The sequence below is a fragment of the Hetaerina americana genome, unplaced genomic scaffold (assembly GCF_022747635.1).
Source record: "Hetaerina americana unplaced genomic scaffold, ioHetAmer1.1.p SCAF_7, whole genome shotgun sequence".
NCBI lineage: Eukaryota > Metazoa > Arthropoda > Insecta > Odonata > Calopterygidae > Hetaerina > Hetaerina americana.
This window is the reverse complement of record NW_027287316.1, coordinates 62,948,782-62,971,541: the sequence shown is the minus strand read 5'-3', so window position 1 is coordinate 62,971,541 and position 22,760 is coordinate 62,948,782. Positions and strand designations below refer to the sequence as shown.

Sequence of the window (22,760 nt, the reverse complement as noted above, 5' to 3'; positions counted from 1 at the left end):
CTTGTGAATTGGGAGATTAAATGGAGATCCTTCACAAAAATAATTTCTAAAAATTGAATTAATGAACATATTTACTTGTCTAATTTGGGCATGGGAGAACAAGGAGGGGCAAACACTCCTTAGCATACGACCTTAGCATAATTTTTAAGATGCATCATTTTTCTATACACTTAAATTCATTTTGCAAAACCAGCCATTTAATATTTCCAAGAATTATTGTTGGAAGAACATGATACATATATTGGAAGAAGGATTTGGCAAGGAAAGGGAATAAAATTATCAGCAAAGAAGCTTAATTTGTTTTTTTTGCTCGTTCACTTGAGTCTCCACTTGCACTGAAATTTCACCTGGCCATATTATGACTTAACCAAGCAGTTTGAATTATGATGTGAAATGAGTACATCGACTTAGGAAACGTTCAGGCAAAAGTGAAGCTACACGGTGTCACATGATATGTAAACACAGAAAATTTGTAATGCCAATTGTTATGGCATATCTTTATTATTAAGTTTATAATGAAATTTTTGGTTGATTACTTTATAAAGCCTTCATAATGCATGACATCTCGTTTAAAACCCCGTACCTTTCGTATTTGAACATCAACGCTAACACGAAATATATGCACTCTTGGTTTTCGATAAAAATATTAATCTAAAAGATAGTTATTAAATCGAGAGTCCAGAGGCATCAACTAATATAATTTGTAACTCATCTAACAGCAATGATAGCGATGCAACAATTGAATCCCTACGCTCAATAGAAAACGAATTCCATGCTTCTCCTCCATTCATAAATAGCGCTGAGTCGGTTGCCGCGTTCACAACGCCTTTCCGATGTTCACTTGTCGAGGAAAGACACCGAACTAATTCAAGGTCATGTTGAGCCGTTTTCGCTATCATAGAAAATTTTCGCAAAAGTGAGACCACCAAAATCGGAAGGGAAATGGCTCTTGAAGGTCACTTGAAGGTGAAAGCGTGGGAAAATGCCGTACGCGGACCTCACTGAAGGTCATCTTCCGACGCGGTGACCCCAAGGGTGCGTCAAACGGAGTAAGGAGAAAATTTAAAGGGGGAAACAAGTGAAGTGAGAGAATATATTTTTTGACATCTCACGAGAGAAAATCCTTGAGTTCACTGAACGTAGGGATATCCTTTTGGCGCCATTAAACATGTTAAGAATGGCGATATTTATTGGCAACCATATTTCGCAGATTGTATCCTCATTCCATAATTAAGAGCAATTTTTTCACTTAAAACCATGAATGCGCATTAGTAACCACTGCCGATCCCGAGGTGAAGCTTCTGAGCGTAGAGGCGAGGGGCGCGGGGAGGATCGTCGCCGAGCGGGCGAGAAGAGAGAGTTTCCAGCCGGCATGCCTTGTTAGCACGGCCACGAGAACTACTATTGATAGCAAATACTACATTGCTCGCATTGTTCAACACTGCCATAAAATAATATTTAAGAAAACGAATAATGATGCATCATAAAGAAAAGAAAATCCAATACATTTATTAACATTCCTAGGAGTGAATATTTAATCTTGTAGGTATGTACCTGTATTTACAGTCTTATACGTTAAACAAATGCTCGATTCGTCGGGGTAAAACATACGTATTTATAATATGTTATAATGTGACTGAAGGTATCGATAACACTTTTACGCTTTCGTCAGTCAGAATGAAAGTTTTTAACAGACATTTTTACCATAATAACACGTGTACGAAAGATCTTGAGACGAAGCGCAAGGGGGTAAAATACGTAACAGATCGTAATATTACAATATGAATGCATTAAAATCGGTTTAGTCAAGGTATGTCCTATACGTTTAGTCAATAACTCACATGCGAGGGTGGTACCTACACATTTTCCCAATTAATACACCCAAAGCCTTGAAAAAAAACGTACATTGCACACAATTAGTCTCAAACCTATCGCACATTAAGAAACAACTCAATAGTTTCTGCAAACGTAGTTTACAAAAGACAAAACAGTCAGTTCCATGCCAGTTTCTGCGCGCTATGGCAAGGGGCTGCGGGGAGCTGAAGGGGTGAAAAGAGACAGCCGACCTTGGCAAGACCGGGGCGTATGCTTTAGGGCGTTTCTTGTTTATTTTCTGGGTGGTTTATTAAATACATTAACAAGAAAGCCTAGGAATGAATATTTAATCTTGCAGGTAGGTACATATCTTTACCGCCTTTCAAATACTTTTGAATAATACGCGACTCGTCGGAGAAAAACATGCGTATTTTTAATATGTTAAAATTTAATTGAAGTCAATAAACCTTAATTAGTTAATAAAGTCAATAAACACTTAAGATAAACCCTGAAGTTGATAAAACCTTAACCCGTAATTCATACTAATAACCCTTTCAAGCTGTCTTTAGTCATACTGAATGTTTCAAACGAACATGCTTACTATTGTAACACGAGTGCGAATAACTTGAGACGAAGCACACAGAGGCAACATTTGTGACAGATGGTGATATTGCATTACATGCATATACATATGTATGTATGTAATAATATCAGTTAGCCAAGGTTTGTACTGAAGATATCCCTTACGATGATTTAAGGCACCATGCGTACGGTAGTACTTACACATTTTCCCGAATAGTATGGCATAAGCCCTTCAAGCAACGTACATTACACACAATTAGTCTTACACTTATCGCACATTAGGAAACGATTCAATTGTTTCTGCAAAATCAGTTTACAAATGACAAAACAGTCGGTTCCTTGCCGGTTTCCGTGCGGATAGGCGAGGGGCGGCGGGGAGTCGAAGGGGCAAAAAGAGAAAGCTGACCTTGACAAGACCGGAGCGCATGCTCTTTGAGTGCTTCTTGTTTATTTCATTGTTTATTTTATTTATTACTAATTTTAAAAAAATCATGAGCATTCCTATGAATGAATATTAAGCTTGCAGGTACCTGTCTTCACAACCTTACAAATACGTTCAGCAAATGCCCGACTCGCCGGGGGAAAACATGCGTATTTATAATATGTTAAAACGTAATTGAAGTTACTGATGACACTTTTAGGCTCTCGTCAGTCAGAATGAAAGTTTCAAATAGACAGTTTTACCATTACATCACGAGTACGAATAATATTGAGACGAAGAGCACGGAGGTAAAAATTTGCGACAGATCGTGATATTACAGTATGAATGCATTAAATTCGGTTTAGTAAAGGTGCGTCCCATAGGCTCAGTCGACGACTTACCATACGTACGGTAGTGCTTACACTTTTTCCCAATTAATACGCCAAAAGCCTCACAAACAACGTGCAGTACACACAATTAGTCTAACACCTTATGTATATGAAGAAACAACTCAATAGTTTCTATTGTAATAGCACGGTAACACAAGAACGAATAATCTTGAAGCGAAGCACAAGGAGGTAACATTTGTATGAGGTGGTGATATAACATCATGTGTGCCATAAAATCAGTTAAGTCACGGTATGTCGTCCTCAAGATTTCCATATATATGCTCCGAATACCTAAGACTTACGGTCACGGTATGTCGTCCTCAAGATTTCCATATATATGCTCCGAATACCTAAGACTTAACCAAAGGTACGGTATTACCAACTCATTTTCCCAACCAATATGGCCAAAGCCTTGCAAGCAACGTACATTACCCAAATAATTTTTTCACTTATCGTACATAAAGAAACAACTCAAGAGTGTCTGCTAGAGTAGTTCACAAATGACAATGCAGTCGGTTCCATGCCAGTTTCCGCGCGCTAAGGCGAGGGGCGGCGGGGAGCCGAGGGGGTAAAAAGAGAAAGCTGACCTTGACGAGAGCGCAGCGCATGCTCGAGAGCTTTCTTGCGTTGATGACCCTAAAAATCATTGCTGTAAAAGGAATGCATATAGGCATATGGATGATTTTTATGAAAAAATCTTTATAATAATAATACAATACTTTTTACTATTCCAAAGAAGTGAAATTACGAGGGTCATCCGGAAAGTAGTACCCGTTCGTGCCGCATGAAGTGCTGACGACGCGAGTAGCCGCTGGACGAGGTCAGATAGCTTCAGTGGCTTGTCTGCCTTCTCTGAGCCAAGTTGCGTGACGCTAGCATTGCCTGTGTTGTTTCTGTGATTGTTTACAATGTTTAAAAAAATTGAGAACGCCGCCAGTTGTGAAGTGAGGGCAGTGATTAAATTCCTCAATGCAAGAAACGTTCGCCCATGTGATATTCATCGCCAATTAAAGGAGGTGTATGGAGACAATGTAATGGACGAGTCGTCTGTTCGGCGGTGGTGTCGCAACTTCAACATGGGGAGGGGGAACACACACGACGATGAGCGTTCGGGCAGACCGTCTGTCATTACAGACCAACTGGTGAGCTCAGTTGACGAATTCGTGAGGAACGATCGGCGCGTCACAATTGATGACATCTGTGAGCATTTTCCCAATGTTTCTCGAACAATTGTTCATGAAATTGTTAAACACCATCTGCATTATGCAAAAATTTGTGCAAGATGGGTCCCTCGCGTATCTCAATGAGCTGGCGGCGAAGGACTATGCAGCAGGAATACAGAAACTTGTCACACGTTATGACAAATGCCTTAATTTGCTTGGAGATTATGTTGAGAAGTAGTTTAAAGTATCCTCTTTCAAATAAAATTTTTTATGTTTGTTAATATTTACTTTTGTGTCTTTATTTCACGAACGGGTACTACTTTCCGGATGACCCTCGTATATCGCCTACAAGCGAAGATAAAATGAAAGCTTCCAACATTGTTAAAGATTCACGAGCTGTGAATAAGAAATACCACTGTGGCTATTAGTAATGGGCAAATAATATGTTTTTTCTAGTTTAATGACAATATTCTGTCTGACTTGTAAGGCCATCAATGTCGCTGATTCACAAATTTGTATCTTCCCTGCTACCTCAAAATGCATGTAGTGGGTATGCTTAGAGACAAAAAGGGGGTTGCAATGGCCATAGGCCTTTACTTCAACATTGTTACTTCTCGCCATTTATGCTCATTTAATCAATCGACATATTATTGTATAATGTAAAGCGTATGAGAAGTCAAAGGCTAGGCAACAATTAGGCCAACCGTCTTCTGAATGGAGTTCCAGTGATGTTTATAAACACAGATAGTTTAGAGAAAAATAAAGAACACAACGATTAGCTGATATTGGTGGCCTTTGAAATAGTTTACCTGACGCACTTATTGCAATGAATGTGGAAAATTCTTTATTTAAACATTAGAGTTAGCATTTAATGAAAACATTTTAGTTGGACGTAGGTCTGGATAACCAGCGATGAATTTACAACCACACACAGGAATAGAATGGCGAAATACTTATATCAAAACAAGAAACAATCCTAAACGTTTCAATCAGCACGAATGAATTTTCAAGCTTATCAATAAGAATAACGAGAAGGAGAGAAAATCTTGGGAAATATAATGACTGCTATTGATATATTTAGAGGCTCCCGAGTTGCCGTTGACATTTAGTGCATCGATCAAAAACCTTTATCTCATGTCATTTTTCGGTAAATGATAGGTTAATGTTCCCTTGGAACAGTTGACAAGAATATCTTTCGCAAGTGCTGTTAGGTCTCGAAGCATGTCGACGGGTAACTTTCTCTTTTTGCCCGCTCAGCGCAGGGGCTCCCCGCGCCCCCTCGCCGTAACGCTCTCGCCTCCCTCGGAATCCATAGTAGTTTGACGCGCATGCGTACCATTATTGTCGTTCTAGGTAGGTATGGAGTGCGCTCTATAAGAACCGAGAATTGCTTATATGACTAAAATATAATATTACTCCGAGATAACGTCCCATCATCCTGCGGGCACTAATATAATTCGCGAAATCTACCACAAAGCTTTTACCCTACATATGAAATATTCCTTGTCACGAAAGTAACTTATTTTATTGGTTAAGCGATTTATATCGTGTTTTAATTTTGCGGGAATCTGACACATTCGTCCTAAGTGTACCACTTTGAAGATCTGAAACATGTGCAATACCACGTAGGAAATGATTTTTATGAATCGGATTTCCTGACATGAAATCTTTATGATATCCCGAACGAGACATTTATCGGCCGTACCTTATACGCTACCGTTTACGGGAGCTGGGAACCTTACATTCATTCGGGAAAGAGAAAACTATCAATTATTATCTCTCTAAACAAAATTGCTTCTCTCAATAGTAACTAAAAATCACACAAATATTTAATAATTAACACGCAAATTAACCGAACCGTTTACATCAATCGAATGTAAATTTTATACAATCAACCCAAACATGGGTAAATGCACAATCAAATACTTAAAAAAGGTCATCCTCCTATATCAATGACCACGATATGATATTGCCTTACCATATGACATTGAACTGCCATTGATATCCATTTTTTATATTTTATCGATTTCATTAAATCTGACGAGCCCAACGCTTCATATTTTATTCAAATTATTAGTTAATAAAAACCGAGTGACAATAATTTAAATGTATCACATACGTTTCCTTCAAACATTCATCTCATTGCCAAAGCCAAATGCAAGAAGCTCTGCATCTGGATGGCCCTAGTGTCACGTAACGGAAGTTTTTGACCCTTGTTTAGGCATTTCCCGTTAGCGACCGGCCACGAAAAGATCTTTTTGATTCAGTGACGGCACTCACCGTTGCTCTTTTAATAGAAATCTTGAGACAAGAGAAAGAATTAACCGATAATACGCTGAAAATAAAGTCTTCCGGATGAATTTAATTACATTTTCATAAACTTATCGTCTTTATCTCAACGAAAGAATGAAATTCAAAGCAACGACGTGAAAAAAGGAGATTACTCCACTATACTCCGCTGAAGAAAGCGCAGGCATCTGTAATCCTTTTCCGTTTCAATTATCAATAATGAAGTAGGAGGTTCAGTACTAATAATTTCACAATAAGATGAATTCGCCTTGCTTATCGAATTGGACGTTTAATTAGAGCATGACACAAAGATTTATTGCGTGCCTTATTTAACAGTTAATCAATTTCGATGATTTTGTTGACAATATCGTAAAAGCGTCGCATATTGAAGAGTAATTCAAGCACTAACCTATTATTTTTAAATAACAGATCAGGAAATATGAAAAAACCATTTGGATAACACATGACGTACTGAATTCATCAGTGTCTAACAATGCATCATCAAGTGCAGATTGTGCTTCGATCAGCTTTCACTGGCGCCTCTGTATGTTCAATTCTACTGGTTCAATCAAACGTTGTATTAGCTCAATGCAAGTAACTGCGAGAAAAACCATCAAAATCACGAAGATTAACATGCTGTCAATGTTTAATTGTTTTTATATACGCACACATAAATATTCCTTTTAGGATCAACAGAAACAGGCCTATTTAGCAATTTTCAGTACAATTATCCATTATATTTTAACATGCAATCAATAATATGAAGTTCCAGCCTGATGATAACTACCAGAATAAATGATCCCAAATTGATATTTTTTGCCACTGTAGCAAGTTTCTATAGTCATACTAAACTTGGAGGCAACGTACAAAGGGGCATACAGGGGTAAAATATGGGAGCATCCATATTTCAAGTGGGAAGTTTTGATGCACTATATGTTGAACTTATGAGTGATATATCCCCTTACATAACTCCCCTGAGAGACTTTCTGTCTTAAATGATGGACTCATGTACTGATCAATGGCCAACTTAGATACTTCAGAGCTGCTCACAACCATCCCCCATTAATTTCAGACTTTTCAAATACCAAACTGTAAAGAGCACTCCATTATACATTCTTCCATGCATATAAGTAAAGTGACTTATCCCAGGGTGGTATGAAAAAGTAAGTTGCCTTTGGTGCAGCTATGATGCATGATAATGAAAACTTTTTGCACTTAAACTTAGGATTGCGAGTGCAGGTGTAAGTAATGCAGGCATGTGCATTTTCCAGAAGCTACTGCTTGCAATCCACTCGTTCAGTTGGGGTAAAGTGCAAAGCAAAAAAGATTAAAGCATTTGTGAATAGAATTCAAAAAGCTACAAGACAAAAACATAGCAATGCAGTATGTGCACAGGCTTGAGGATAAGCTGTTAAGAAAATAGGTGAATCAGGACAATATATAAAAATGGTGGGGTGACTGGGGCTTGTCAAAGACTAAAGAAATGATTTTTTAATGAAAGTACAGTGAAGCTTTGATATGTGAATTAATGTGAAAAAGGTGTAGTTGGGAGAACGATGGATGATGCATGGTTGTGCATATTACAATTCATGGATTAATATTTGATATATTGTGAGAAAGTCAGATGCTAATGTTCACTTATCAGTGACCATGTGATTATTTATTTATTTTACACAAAAGTATTGATTGATGAACATTCTTAGGCATAAGATTGTCAGCAGCAAATAATTAACTTTTCACTAAACTTGATATGGGTGGCAGCGGTAATACAAACACAAACTAGGAAATGGAATTACAGGTGTCATACTTAAACCCACTAGCACAGCAGGATGATATGACTATTAATTGGACCTAATTTAAAGAAGGATTGACATTTTTACATAAGCTATTATTATTATTAGGTAATCTACTGGTTAAGGTAGGTTTTTTGATGGTCACAGCTACTAAATAAATATTTTGTTACTCCTAACAAAACAAAATCCAGTATCCTACTCTAAATCAGGTCCCTCTTCATCTCTAAGTACTTTCTTCCTCCCTTCATCCCATCCAACATCCCTATCCTGTTCCTTCCCTTTCCTCGTTTGCCTAACATTCTCCCCTCTATTACAGTCTTCAACATCCCACTGCCGGTCAATACCCCCTTCATCCACTTTTCCTGCCTCCATTGGATTTCTCCCAACAAACCCCTCTGTTCGCCCACCATACCAAGTATTTCCTCATTTGTTTTCTTCTCTGTCCATTTTACCTTCTCCATTCTTCTCCACACCCACATTTCAAAAGCCTCTAATCTACTTCTATCATCCTGTTTCAGTGACCACATTTCCGCACCGTACATAGCTACGCTTCAATCAAAGTTTTAACGAGTCTTTTCTTAATATCCTTACTCAACGTCCCCGTCATCAACTCCCTTCTCCTTGGGAAAGCCTCTTTGCCTAGTGCAATTCTTCTCCTTACGTCCCTACTACTTTGACCTTGTTGGTCCAAAACACTTCCGAGATACGTAAACTGTTCTACCTGCTCTAGTTTTTGCCCTCCTATTTCAATGTTAAGCTTGGCCTTTTTCTTTCTGAAAAATCACATAACTTTTGATTTATTTATATTGATTCTCATTCCATACCTGTTGCACTGAATTTCCAATTCACTAAGCAATGCTTGCAACCCCTTGGCTGACTGACAAACTAAAGCTTGGTCATCAATGAACCTAACTGATTTTACAAATTCTCCGCCCACTTTCATTCCTACCTTCAGTTATTCCCATGCCTCTTTAATCATTTCCTATACATACAGGTTGAAAAGCAACGGTGATAATGGGCAACCCTGCCTTACACCTTTTCCTAACACGGCCCATCCGGACTCCCCGTTCCCGACTCGCACCTGAGCAGTCTGAGACATGTATAGGTTGTGGATTAGCCTCCTGTCCCTCCAATCTATTCCTATTTTCTTCAATATAGTCATTAGTTTTTCCCAATTCACTCTATCAAACGCTAATTGAAATCTATGAAGCAGGCAAATACTTCCTGGTTGTATTCTATATTCCTCTTGATTAATAATCTCATTACTGCAATGACATAAGCCACTATGCCAAGCAAAATTCCTGACCCAAAAAGATTATACTTCCTTCACTCAACACAAATAATTCGACATGATAAATCTACTGCAAAAAGGAAGTTTTCAATTTACAGGAGGTAATGAAGAAATTAAAACAAAATTTCATCCCACAGAGAAAGTGAATGCTTGAATGACATTTTCTTCAAACACAAGCAACAATCTAAAATGTCAGTTTAATAATACACCGTAATTTTGAGAAATATTGGATCATCTTGTGAATTAAAAGCATTGGGAGAAAGTCTTGTTATATATATCTTTATGACAAGAAATTATAATGTCGATGCAACAGTAATTCTATCGAGAAAACCAGATTTTAATAGGATCGGCAGTTTTAATAAGCCAAATAAAACATCTTTAAAACATCCAGATTGGAAAATCTGCAAGTAAAGTCAGAAGAAATAACACCAATGACACTACAATGCCAAGCTAGTAGAAAACCTTTTCAAAATGATTACAAGTGATAATCTGAAAATGGAAGATGAAAGGCAGTGGAAAGGATGGCAAATATAGGATGAAAGAAATTCGGAAAGACTGATTTCATTTGTGTCAAAACAGGAGTGGCAGTGCACGCCAGCAATTTCATCAAGGCCAAAAGATTCATGCCATAAAAGAATCATATGATTATGAGTGGATTCTTAAATCAGAGAATTAGAATTTAAATTCAATGGAAAGTCTTTTGAATGCAATAACATGCCAAGATGAATGTAAACAGCCACCAAATAGTTTTTACAAATGACACAGGTTCACAAATGAATGTAATATAAGAGAAATATCAAAGAGATGTTTGGAGTTCAATTAGAATTCCAGTAGTGATAAAATTCAGAGAGAATAGATGACCATCATCACAACAACCCAAGCAAATATCTAGGAATATCAGCCGGTGCAAACCAGATCACAAACATGATAGCATAGAATCAAATCATTCATTTATTCACTCACGGTATTCTAAATATTAAAGAGAGATTTTGGACAGTCTGTAATGACTATTTAATGCTGCATATCATGATGAATTCCTCTTTGTTTGCCCTAAATTATTTCCTTCTTCATTTCTTCTCAACTTCTGCCTGCCTTTTTGCTGTCTAGAAAGCCTCTTCAGCCCACCTACCCAACATTATCCCTTCTCTACAGCCTTCAACATCCTAATACATTTCATTATATCCTTCATCCACTTCCTCTGCCTTTTTGGACTTCCCTCATTAACTTCCTCTCTCCCATCCAGTTAAAGACTTCAGCTTTGTCTTCCTCTCTGTCCAAATTTTTCCCCCATTCTCCACCACATCCTCATATCAAAAGCCTCCAATCTCTGTTCCTCTTCTAAGACTACATCCATAAAGTATTATGCTTCATATACAGGTATTTAAGTCTTCATTAATCTTTTCTTCAGTTCTTTACCTAGGGTACCCTCATCAATTCTTATCTTTTTGCCTCTTTCAATGGTGCAATTCTTCTCCTAATTTACCCACTACTATGTCCCTTTTCTTTTCAATTCTACTCAAATACATGAACTGCTCCACCTATTCTTGTTCATTCCCTTCTACTTTAATGTTTAACCTAGCTTTCCTACTTCTACAAAATCTCATTATTTCCTTTCTGTGTGGTCAATCCGCATACTATAGCTCTCACATAGTTCCTCTACATTTTCAATAATAACCACAATCTATTGGCTGTCTTGCTCACTATCCTTTGATCAATCTGCAAACCTAAGTGATCTAAGCATCTCACCACCCAGTCTTGTTCCTTGCCAACTTTGATTCCCAATCAAATCATCACGTCAACAATTACTATATATAAAAGTCTCAAATGAACACTATGGAATTGGGCACTAACAATGAATGTTACGATCTAGGGTAATATTTTTCAGAAATAAAATATGGAACATTCCGATCTCTAGAAATTAACTACTGAAGAGTGTTTTGGTCAAATGTGGTATGAAGCACTCTTTGAAATTAGATATCATGCACAAAATTACACTTTCTACTCGCCTATAATCCATATTTATGAGAATACCTACATTTGTGATCATTATAATAAGGTAACCCACCGGTTAAGGTAGGTTTTGGATGGACACAACTACCAAATAAATATTCTGTGACTCCTACCAAAACACAATCCAACAACCTACTCTACATCAAGTCCTTCTTCACGTCTATGTACTCCCTTCCTGTCTTCATCCCGCCCAACATCCCTATCCTTTTCCTGCCCCTTCCTCATTTGCCTAACATTCTCCCCTCTATTACAGTCTTTAACATACCACTGCTGATCGATATGCCCTTCATCATTTTTCCTGCCTCCTTAGGATTTATCCCAACAAATATCTCTCCTCGCCCACCATTCCTAGTACTTCCTCATTTGTTCTCCTTTCTGTCCATTTCATTTCAAAAGTCTACAATCTACTTCTATCATCCTGCTTCAGTGACCAATTTTCCGTGCCATACATAACAACGTTCCATATCAAAGTTTTTACGAGTCTTTTCTTAATATCCTTACTCAACATCCCTGTCATCAGCTCCCTCCTCCTTGTGAAAGCCTCTTTGTCTAGTGAATTCTTCTTCTTACGTCCCTACAGCTTTGACCATGTCGGTCCAAAACACTTCCGAGATACGTAAACTGTTCTACCTGCTATAGTTTTTGCCCTCCTATTTTAATGTTAAGCTTAGTCTTTTTCTTTCTGGAAAATCACATAACCTTTGTTTTATTAATATTGATTCTCATCCCATATTGTTCGCACTGAATTTCCAATTCACCCAACAATGCTTGCAACCCCTTGGCTGACTGATAACTTAGAGCTTGGTCATCAGCAAACCTGACTGATTATATGAATTTCCCTCCGACTTTCATTCCTACCTCCAGTTCTTCCCATACCTCTTTAATCATTTCCTCCATATATACGGTAAACAGCACCAGTGATAATGGGCAACCCTGCCTAACACCTCTTCCTAACACTGCCCATCCAGACTCTCCGTTCCCTACTCAAACCTGAGCAATCTGAGGCAAGTACAGGTTCTGGATTGGCCTCCTGTCCCTCCAATCTATTCCTATTTTCTTCAATATAGTCATTAGTTTTTCCCAATTCATTCTATTTAATGCCTTTTCAATATCTACGACACAGGCAAATATGTCCTGGTTGTATTCTATATTCCTCTCGATTAGTGATCTCATTACTGTAATGGCATCACGCATGCCCCTCCCCTTCCTAAACCCAAACTGATCATCCCCAAAGTAATCATTTGCCCTAATCTATATCCTTTTGTTTATGATCCTGAGAACAACTTTAGCTGCATGGAAAATCAAACTTATTGTTCTGTAGTCCTTGTATGATGTAGACTTTATCTTTTTCGGAATAGGAACTAACACTGATCTCACAAAGTCTTCCAGCCACATTCCTCCTAATAGATGCTACGAATCAGTCCATATACTCTCTGCCTACCACATTTTCCTAAATCTTTTAGTAGTTCCAAGGGAATGTTGTCTACCCCCATGTTCTTACTTGATTTCATCTCCCTTAATGCCCTTTCTATCTCATCATCGAGTATGCCTAGACCTAAGCTGTCTTCCTCTACATCATGTTCCTTTTCTATGTCTGACCTTGTTGGCCTAAGTTCATTACCAAACAGTTCTTCTACATATTCCCTCCACCTATCTTGGCTCTTTTCTATTTCAACTATTAGCTTACCCGACTTTTCTCTAACTGTTAGCACAGATCTTTCATTCTTACTTCCCGATAGTGATTTAACTTTGATGTATAGGCACCAATATCACCCTTCCTTGGCAAATATTCCATATTTTTGCACAACGTCTTCCACCATGTTTCTTTTGCTTTGTTTGCTACCCATCTCAATTCATTATTTAACTCTTTGTACTTCCTTTTGTCTAACTCTGTTTTTACATTCTTCCATTTTCTTCTCTCATCTATCTTTGTATTCATCTCATCGGTGATTCATGGTTTCCTTGTCCTTTTCCCATTATGGGTCCTATAGTTTGTTTTGGAGCTTTCAATATCCCTTTCTTGATACTTTCCCATTTTTCTTAGATAGTTCTCAGCTCATTACCATCAACCATGATTCTCTCTACAGCTGGCTGATACTCCTTCCATGTCAATCCATGTAATGCTTCTACATTCCATTTCCTAACCCGCCGCCCCTGCCTTATCTTTTTGAAACGGATGCTACATTTCATAACAGCTACATTGTGGTAAGAGTCCGCATCCGGAAGCTGAGTGAATTGATTTCACTGTTCCTGAACCTGTTCCTAACCATAATATAGTCTAACTGATACCTTTCTGAGTCACCTGGCATTTTCCATATATACCTATGCCTTTTGTGGTGTCTAAACCAAGTGTTGGTGATGACTAATCCCTGTCTCCTACTAAACTCAATTGCTTTCTTCCCAAGGTCATTCCTTGTACCTAAACCATAGTCCCCCACCTCGTCACCATCTCTTCCTTCGTCTACCATCGCATTTCAATCCCCCATCACTATCAAATGTTTACCTGCAGGAACACATGCGATTATGTCTGCTAAGTTGTGATTATATTGACCTATTGTCTATCTCACCAGGGTTGCTTTGAAAAATGTTATTAAAATATCTCAAGAGTTTTAGAATGCTCATTATTGCTCTTTGGATATCTGTAAATATCAATAAGTTGTCCCTAATGCCCACTGGATAAATTTTCTTAACCGATGCCACAAGGTCTATTTATTGACTGCTACCAACATTTATCATTTTGTACCTTCATCTGGCCTATAACAAATACTATATTATTTATGTTTTGTTTCCGTTTTTATAATTGGAATATAATTTAATTTTGATATTTTGTGTGCATTAATTAAAATAACTAGGTACGTAAGCATACCTGCATACATCTGAAAATGTCTTTCATGCTTTGCAAATCATGATTCTCCTTAAATTCTAAATTACATTTTAATTCTCAATAATGAGCATATATCTTCATGTAATTTTTACACATAAGTAAATGTTTTTTATAATTTTGGAACTAATCTATGTTTTTGCCTTTCTTTTTGTAAAAGGGTTATTCCTGTCAATAAATATTTAAGATTCATTCTTGGGATTTCAGAACCCTTATGAGGTGCAGATATCTGGAAGATGTGATAAAATAGACTAAAAAAATGAGTCTTGATATTTTAAAAATAACTGAAATATTAAGTGCTGAAGAAGAATTAATGGTGAGGGCAAAATTATTCATTCAAGATGGAAATGGAGGTGTGGTAATTATATACTGAAGTGGCGGAGTGTAAGTGAAAGGCTTTCTGCGGTTAAACTAAAGGATTGAAAATTCTGCTTGAGACAAAGGCTATACCTTAAGGCAGAATTGAAATCAAGTTTATATTAATTAAGGAGACTAGGGTAGTACATGCGAAAAACCACTTTTAAAACACCTCCACTTTCTTTGCACCTTCGACCTCATGTAACACGACTTACTTTAGCATTAGGTGAATTTAAAAAATTAGTATGGCAAAAACACTTTGCATTCATCTTCCTTACTGAACAAATTTTCTGATGAAATGCTACCTGACCCAAAAGAATGCACTTTGGATTTCCATACAAAATATTTATTTAGATAATTTTCAACGGTTTCAAAGCATAGCATCATCATCAGGTGTAGAGAGTGTATTCTTTTGGGTCATGGATTACTTCCACAAAGTAAATCTGGAAACTACATTATAAATGCTACCTGATATAAAAAGCTGATAAGCTAACTGCACAACATTGATGACCTAAATAGGATCACAAAAATGACTTTCGGCTTTGCTAGTGAGCATGTTATTAGCAACTATATTCCAGCCAAACCCTATTTTTCAAGTTTTAATATGAATTAACCAGGGACAACAAATCTTCACCTACAAGAAAATTACAAATATTCTCGGGAGACTTTAGAGCTATCTGTTCATCATTTTCTTCATGTTAAAAATGTAGAATGGTTCAGCAATAAGAAACAGAGGAAATTACCCTCCAGAGGATGATTGGCAAAAAACCCATTTATTTTCCGAGATTTTTCCATAAAACTCTCAATCATAATAAGAATCTTATTTTCTTTTGGGATCTTTGACTAAAATAACTAAAAGCAAGCAGGAAGAAACTATTGTGGCTCTATTAGTTCCCATATCTCATTTGTTATCATTCAAGCAGCTGAGAATGTTCGCTGAGGCAGCCTTTGCTGAGACAAAAACTCTCTGAGAATCCCTGCCAATGAGGGTAAGACTAAGTTTAAGAGAAGGGAGATTTCAGGGCACACAAGGAAGGAAGGTGGTCAAGTTGAAAGAACAATAGCACCTTCAACAACTCCCAAAATGTGGTAACTTTAGTGAGGGACAAAATAATTGTTGATTGCATTCAAAACCTCATGAGATTGAGGCCAACTTCTGACTTGATTATTCCAGTGAGCATATGAGAATTCCTTGATACAAAAAAGTCAAATATTGCACAAGGCAGCAAGTTTGTACAAAGTGGAGGTATTTAAATGTGTGCTTCTCAACTCAGCTGTGCATGTTGATGATGTGAGGTCAATGCCATCCGCTATTACATCATCACCTTGGACTCTAAATAGACTGGAAATATGTGTTCATATTTCTCCTACAGTGCTCATGGAATACAACTTTCTAGTTTATTTTTTATTAACCATAATGAAAAGGCCTGGCTAAAATTTTAAATCTCTGTAACAAAATATGTAGCTTCCAACAGATTATTAATTCAAACATCTGTCAGAAGTTAATCGATGAAATGTCTTTAAAGTTTTTAGGGACCAGTATATATCAACTTCTTCTTTGAAATTTTTGTCATTCTGTGATGCACAGTGGCCATTATATGGAGGAGTGAACATGGGTAAGGCATTGCAGTGCATCATTTATAGTGTTTTTTGAAGTGACTCATCAAGAGCAATCACAGAAAATAGCTTTTGCATAAATATAACATTAAATACAAATAAAAGCTCTTTCCAATAATGCATTACTTGGTCTACATTGCTACATTACATGCTATTGTATGATGTTTCTGCAGGGTATTACTGCAAGACTTAGAAATTCCAAGTCGTATATCACAATAGTTCAATGCCTTCCCATTTCCCCCACCGCACTCCTAACAAGGCCTCTTTTAAATAAAGGTAAGACAGACGCTCAAGGCTTTGAACAGTGACTTAAAACTGCGCTCACCTGTGACATCAACGTGTCTTAATCTTGGGCATCTCCTGAATGCTTCAGCAACTCCTGCATCGGTGACTGCTGGGAAGCCTCTGAGTGTGAGCTGGATGAGCGACGGACATCTTCTAGCGATAACACTAACCCCAGCATCACTCATACCACTACCACCACGCACAGATGTCGACATGGACCTCAACTCCACTTCTTCCTCGGGATCTGCATCCACAGCACCTGCGGCTATCCAGACTTTTTCAACACCCACTGAGTTACTCCCCAATTTCCTTAGGATCCCCGATAAGAAAGTTTCGACCCCCCTGGGGCAACCCTCTGGGGTCGCCAACAGTGTTATCGATCTCCATAGTCTTGGACTCCACGCAACACGACGCCACTGTTTGCATGTCCTGGCGCATGCACAAAGGTCGGCTGAGGTGGGCAGGAAGGAGAAGGCACGGAGGAGCACCGATTCAGGCAGGCTCTCCCATGAGGGGCCCGGATGAGCCGGTAATGTGTGGTAGCCCAGGTCAGGGGGTGAGGCCCGGCCATGGATTTTGTCAATGTGGCCATCTTCAAGAGGGTGATAGCCATGCTTTCCACCACCAATAACCTTCTTCTTCCTCCTTCCGGGCCTCAGTCCGAGGCGCCGCAGTCCGGTGCCAGGAGGGGGGGTAGGGGCCGGCCTGCAGCCCTTTTGAAAATTGCTGCCTGTAAGACACAAAGAAGTAAAATTGAATAGCATTACCACTGAGGCCTAAATAGAAAGTAGTGATGCTTGATGTGATGCCTGAGATAAACAGTAGATGAAAAATACAAGGCAAAGGAGGTGTAGGACATTGATCAATAAAAAATAAATTTTCTGTTCAAATACATATTACAAGCTGAAAGGAATAGCTAGTATGTCTGGTCGAGTGATTTAGCCAGTTAAGCTATCGAGGCTTCCTCCTAAACTCTGAAATTTTGGGGGCTTTAAAGGAACAAGATGTTGTAAGGAAATACCGTACATACAATGCCACAGGCATTCGTAGTTGTGTGCGACGTGCCACAGTCCACAAGGTTGAAGCCAACTTTTAAACACTTAGGCTGTTTAAACCTTGACAAATTCCAAAGCTGTTGCGGCATCTACCACAGTTTCTTTTGAATGTATGAAACCAATTGAATGATTCTCCTACCACATACATTGCTTTTTTGGCTCAAATTAATAATGTTCAAACATTAAAAATAATTAGGTAAAGCATTTTGAACATTATATTTTATCATTAATCATGTTTTTCCAAAGGTTATTTATCCTGAGATTAATACGTGACTGTCAAAGATGATTGATATTAGCTACAGGTACTATTTCACTAAAAATTATTTACGTCTGCCAATGGAGTTAGGTCAATGAGCCATTATAGCCTTCCATTTGGAACCACAGCTCTTTCATAAATTAAACACCTTCTGTTGATAGAACTGTGTCAATTATAATTGGAATGAAAACAGTCCCATTATCCAGGTAATTGTCCTATCACTGGTTGATATGTTTTATTTTACTCTGCCACAAAAATTTAATAATACACCTTTTGCCCTGAATGAAAATATATTCCAAACAAATTTGTAACAAAAATATAAATTAAAACTAGAATAATAATGGAAAAATATCACATGACAGATGAAGCCCCAAAAGTTTAGCATCAAAAATATAGAGAAAGCTTGATTTTAACTGTACATATATACAGAAATTGAATGAAAACCATTGTAGCTATTCTATTTCTCACTGAATAGAATTGAAATAAGAAAAATGGTTTGTACACATGGTCCAAATTGGATGATAAAAAGTCAGAGTCTTGTAATTACTAAGTGAGCCTAGTAATTGTCTGTTTAACAGTGTGTTTATGGAGGTATGCTTATGACTTTCAGTAGAGAGTTTCAATGACCTTAGATTGATTGATCTCCATAGATGGGACTGAAGCGTAATAACTCGGAAAGGAAGAAAATAATGGCATTGTCATGAAATGGCATTAAATTCTTCCACATGGATGTTTCACTGGATGCATACGTCACAGGGTAACTTAATGCCACCTATCATGGAAACATCACTATATATAAACTACCAGTTAAGGTAGGTTTCGGATGGGTACAAGCTACTAAATGGTACAGTGCTAATTCCCTTGTCTTTTTTAACAAAACAAAGCCTGACATCCAACCAAACACTAGGCCCTTCTTCAATTTTGCTTAAGTCCTTCCTCTCTTCATTCCATCCAACATCCCTATCCTATTCCTTCCCCTTCCTTGCTTGCCCAACGATCTTCCCTCTATCACAGTAGTTTGTTTTCATGACTTCATTTGTGGAATATGATAATTTATGCCCCTTAATTAGTTTTATGTATGTTATTTTTTATTTCATATCCAATTACCCTGAGAGACCTTACTGTTAAACTCAACTTATTTGATATAATACCTGAGACAAAATATAATTATTATTATACATAACCTACCGTTTAAGGCAGATTTTGGATATAAAAAACTACCAATTAAATATCTGGTCTCTCCTAACAAAACAGAACCCAACATCCTACTCTACAACAAGCTCCTCTTCATCTCCATATACTTCCTTCCTCCCATCATTCCACCCAACATCCCTATCCTATTTCTGCCCCTTCCTCACTTTCCTAACATTTTCTCCTCTATCACAGTCTTCAACATCTCATTGCCAATCAATAGGCTTTGCATCAATTTCTTATATCCTTAGGATTTCTTTCAGCAGCCCCCTCTCTTCCCCAACATAATAACCATCTCCTCATTTGTTCTACTTTCTGTCCACTTAACCTTCTCCATCCTTCTCCACACATTTCAAAAACCTCCGATCTATTCTTATCATTCTGCTTCAATTTCCATGTTTCCATGCCTTACATAACTAAGCTCCATATCACATTTTTAAAAAACCTTTTCTTAACATCCTTACTAAAAGTCCCTATCATCAACTCCTTCCTCCCTGTGAAAGGGTCTCTGCCTAATGCAATTTTCCTCCTTATGCCTCCATTACTTTGATCATTTTGGTTCAAAACACTCCCAGTGAGATTTTTTTAGAACCTTGAATAGAGATTTAAAGAATGGATGCTACAACATAATTGAAAGTTACACGAACCCCACAGAAGAAAAGTTCAATGCAACAATTAGGGAAAATGTAACATGCTTTCAAGATGACTTCTGTACTCCAAATTTAATTCCATATCCTCTTTAAATTTTATCCAGAGGAAAGAATACCACTCATAATTACAAACAATGGTAGTATTAGGTGGTATTTTCCATACTACTAATCCTGGATCCCCAGAAGTTTACTGACACAGGGAACTCATAATAATCTGCAATATGGCTCTCTAAAAATATGGTGACTACCCTCATGGGTGACCATCACATTCATGTAATGACTTTTTTTATTTTCTAAACAAGAGCCTTATACAGAAATCATTGTCCTTGTGTGGGTTATCAGAACTGCTTATGTTCTGGATTAATAAATTTCCACAAGTTTCCAGGCTAAAATAGTTTCAGCAAAAGAAATTGACCCTAGTGAAAATTATTTTATGGCATTCCAAAACTGATTCCACTCAGCCAAACTTTCAACTTTATGGAAGTACCATGGGCTTTTATAATTAACTAATTAATCATCATTCATTTCCAGTGTTGTAACTCAAGAAACAAATTTTACATTTAACAATATAACACCAACTATGGTCCTTTGATTTCATACAATGACAAATTTTCTGCTAATGATGTTCTAGATATAGCCAACAGTCATAACTTTGACCCACTGGAAGGCTCAAAAGACTTGCTTACAAGCCATAGCTATCGATTATGCTCTTATGCAAGTTATAGATCCTTATTAGCTTCTGCCCTTTAGACCATTCCATTGTGTATGTCTAACATATGTGCTCAACTGATGGCCTAGGTCCTGGACTTGCCTAACATGGCCTGTTTGCATGCTCAGCATGGGCTCTTATACTCAGATCCCTTTTGTTAAGATATGTGCTAGGTTAGGTGATGTTCAATCTTCCTTCCCTCTGGCCACATTGGCCTAGCTAGGTTTTCATGTGCTCTGCTCATTTGCTACTTCTGATGCACTCAAGATAACTCATGTCCAGGTCTTCCCTCTCTCTCTGACCAACCACACAGGTGGCCTTAAGGTACAAGTGTGAAGGAATTACATGCATGACTGAAGCCATCTTTCTCATTCATATTCGGTACAGGATATTATTTTTGAACTGATTTTAAATTGTTTGCCACTGGATTAATGGAGGGAGGAAAGCATTTCCATATTCCTTCTTCAACCACAAACAATGAAAGCTCTATACTGAATTTATTTTTCATGAATAAATTACATTTTTCATAGCATCAAATTCAACAAATTATCCTCTACAATATATTTTGATTTCTTTTGCCATATTTTAGGCGAGAAAGTTTTTCAATAGATATTGTATTGTATTCCCATTGTTTCACTATGAATTTTTCCAAAAAATGTTATTGAAAGAATCTTAAATACTAATATTTATGTATATCAATTTAAATTCATGCTATGATGACAGTGCTGAAGTACGATACTGAACTATGCACTAATCACTTTGAAAATTTGGATGAAGTTCTTTCATCAAAAAATATTATTCGAAATAAATAATAAAGTGAAAAAGATGACTGACTTTTCTGAACTTTCCAGGGACAAAGCAACCCTGGGATGTGATCACATCTTTTTTATGCAATTTTTTTTACACACAATTGTATTTCCTCCACAGCACATTTTACTATCAGCAGATCTAGGAAACCAGATCTGATGACCCATGGCAGTGGCGTGGTTTATATCATTATTGATTCTGTAGTGTGGAGTTTGAAGAACAGTGATATCATTTTCATAATCATTATTATGCCAATGATAGCAGTTATATATGTATTGGGAGGACCAATGAATATTGCTCCCCCCCCACCCAGCAGGAAGCTAGAATGAATTTCAAAGAACAAACGTACCACTGGGATCAGAGGAAGATGTGTCATCATCATCAACATTTGGTGGGTGGCTTTGGCAGAGTGTGTTCTCGTAGTCTACTGATGGTTGGTAAGCTTGCTGTAGGGCCCTCTGTGGACGGCGCCTGCGCCGACCATAAGAGGCTGCAGTAAGGGGAGGTGGGGTAATGTGTGATGGCAATCTCATTAACCCATCTTCATCAGGTGGGCCACGGCCCAGATGGGCCAAGGGGCACGAAGGGGCCTGTGCCATTGGTGGAAATTATGTTGTGTCCAGGTAGTTCTATAAAGAAGAGAAAATAATAAAATATTAATAACTTTTATCGGTAAAAAGAGCCATGCACAGCCATAGACCTCGTCAGTTCATGCATATTTTACACAAAGTATTGGTATGTACAGATACGAGGGTAGGCTGAAAAGTAACGCGCACATGCTTGCAGAGTGCAAACAAAAACAAATAGCATGATCGGGCAAATAGTACATTAAATTACAATTCCTAAGTTTCAAAATCATATATTTATTTTTCAACATGGTCACCGTAAAGGCTAACACATTTCTCCCAACGTGTAACAAGTTTTTTCATTCTGTCACTGAAAAACTCTTTCGACTTTTCTCGAATCCAGGACTTGACAGCTGCATTTACATCATCGTCCGAGGTGTAATGATTACCCATTGAGGAGTCTCTTAAAAATTAAAATCGCCAGGCGCAAGATTGGGAGAATAAGGAGGGTGTGGAATCGGTTCAAATTTCAGGTCTCGCAGAGCCTCTCCAGTTGCGCGCGAAGTGTGTGGACGAGCGTTGTCATGTTGCAAGATTATTGGCGCCTTGGCTCCTTGGATATTCTAATATGGT

General features: G+C 37.7%; 1 protein-coding gene across 1 annotated transcript in view; it reads right to left on the bottom strand.

Annotated features, from left to right (window-relative positions):
• LOC139696864 (uncharacterized) overlaps positions 1-22,160 on the bottom strand; it is a 32,548-nt gene extending 10,388 nt beyond the window's left edge. The window contains exons 1-2 of the mRNA XM_071595744.1: positions 21,911-22,160; positions 16,934-17,623 (exon numbers count right to left, since the gene is read on the bottom strand). Coding sequence (XP_071451845.1) covers positions 16,934-17,623; positions 21,911-22,160 — 940 coding nt within the window. The remainder of the gene's footprint in view (positions 1-16,933; positions 17,624-21,910) is intronic.
• Positions 22,161-22,760: the final 600 nt, after the last annotated feature.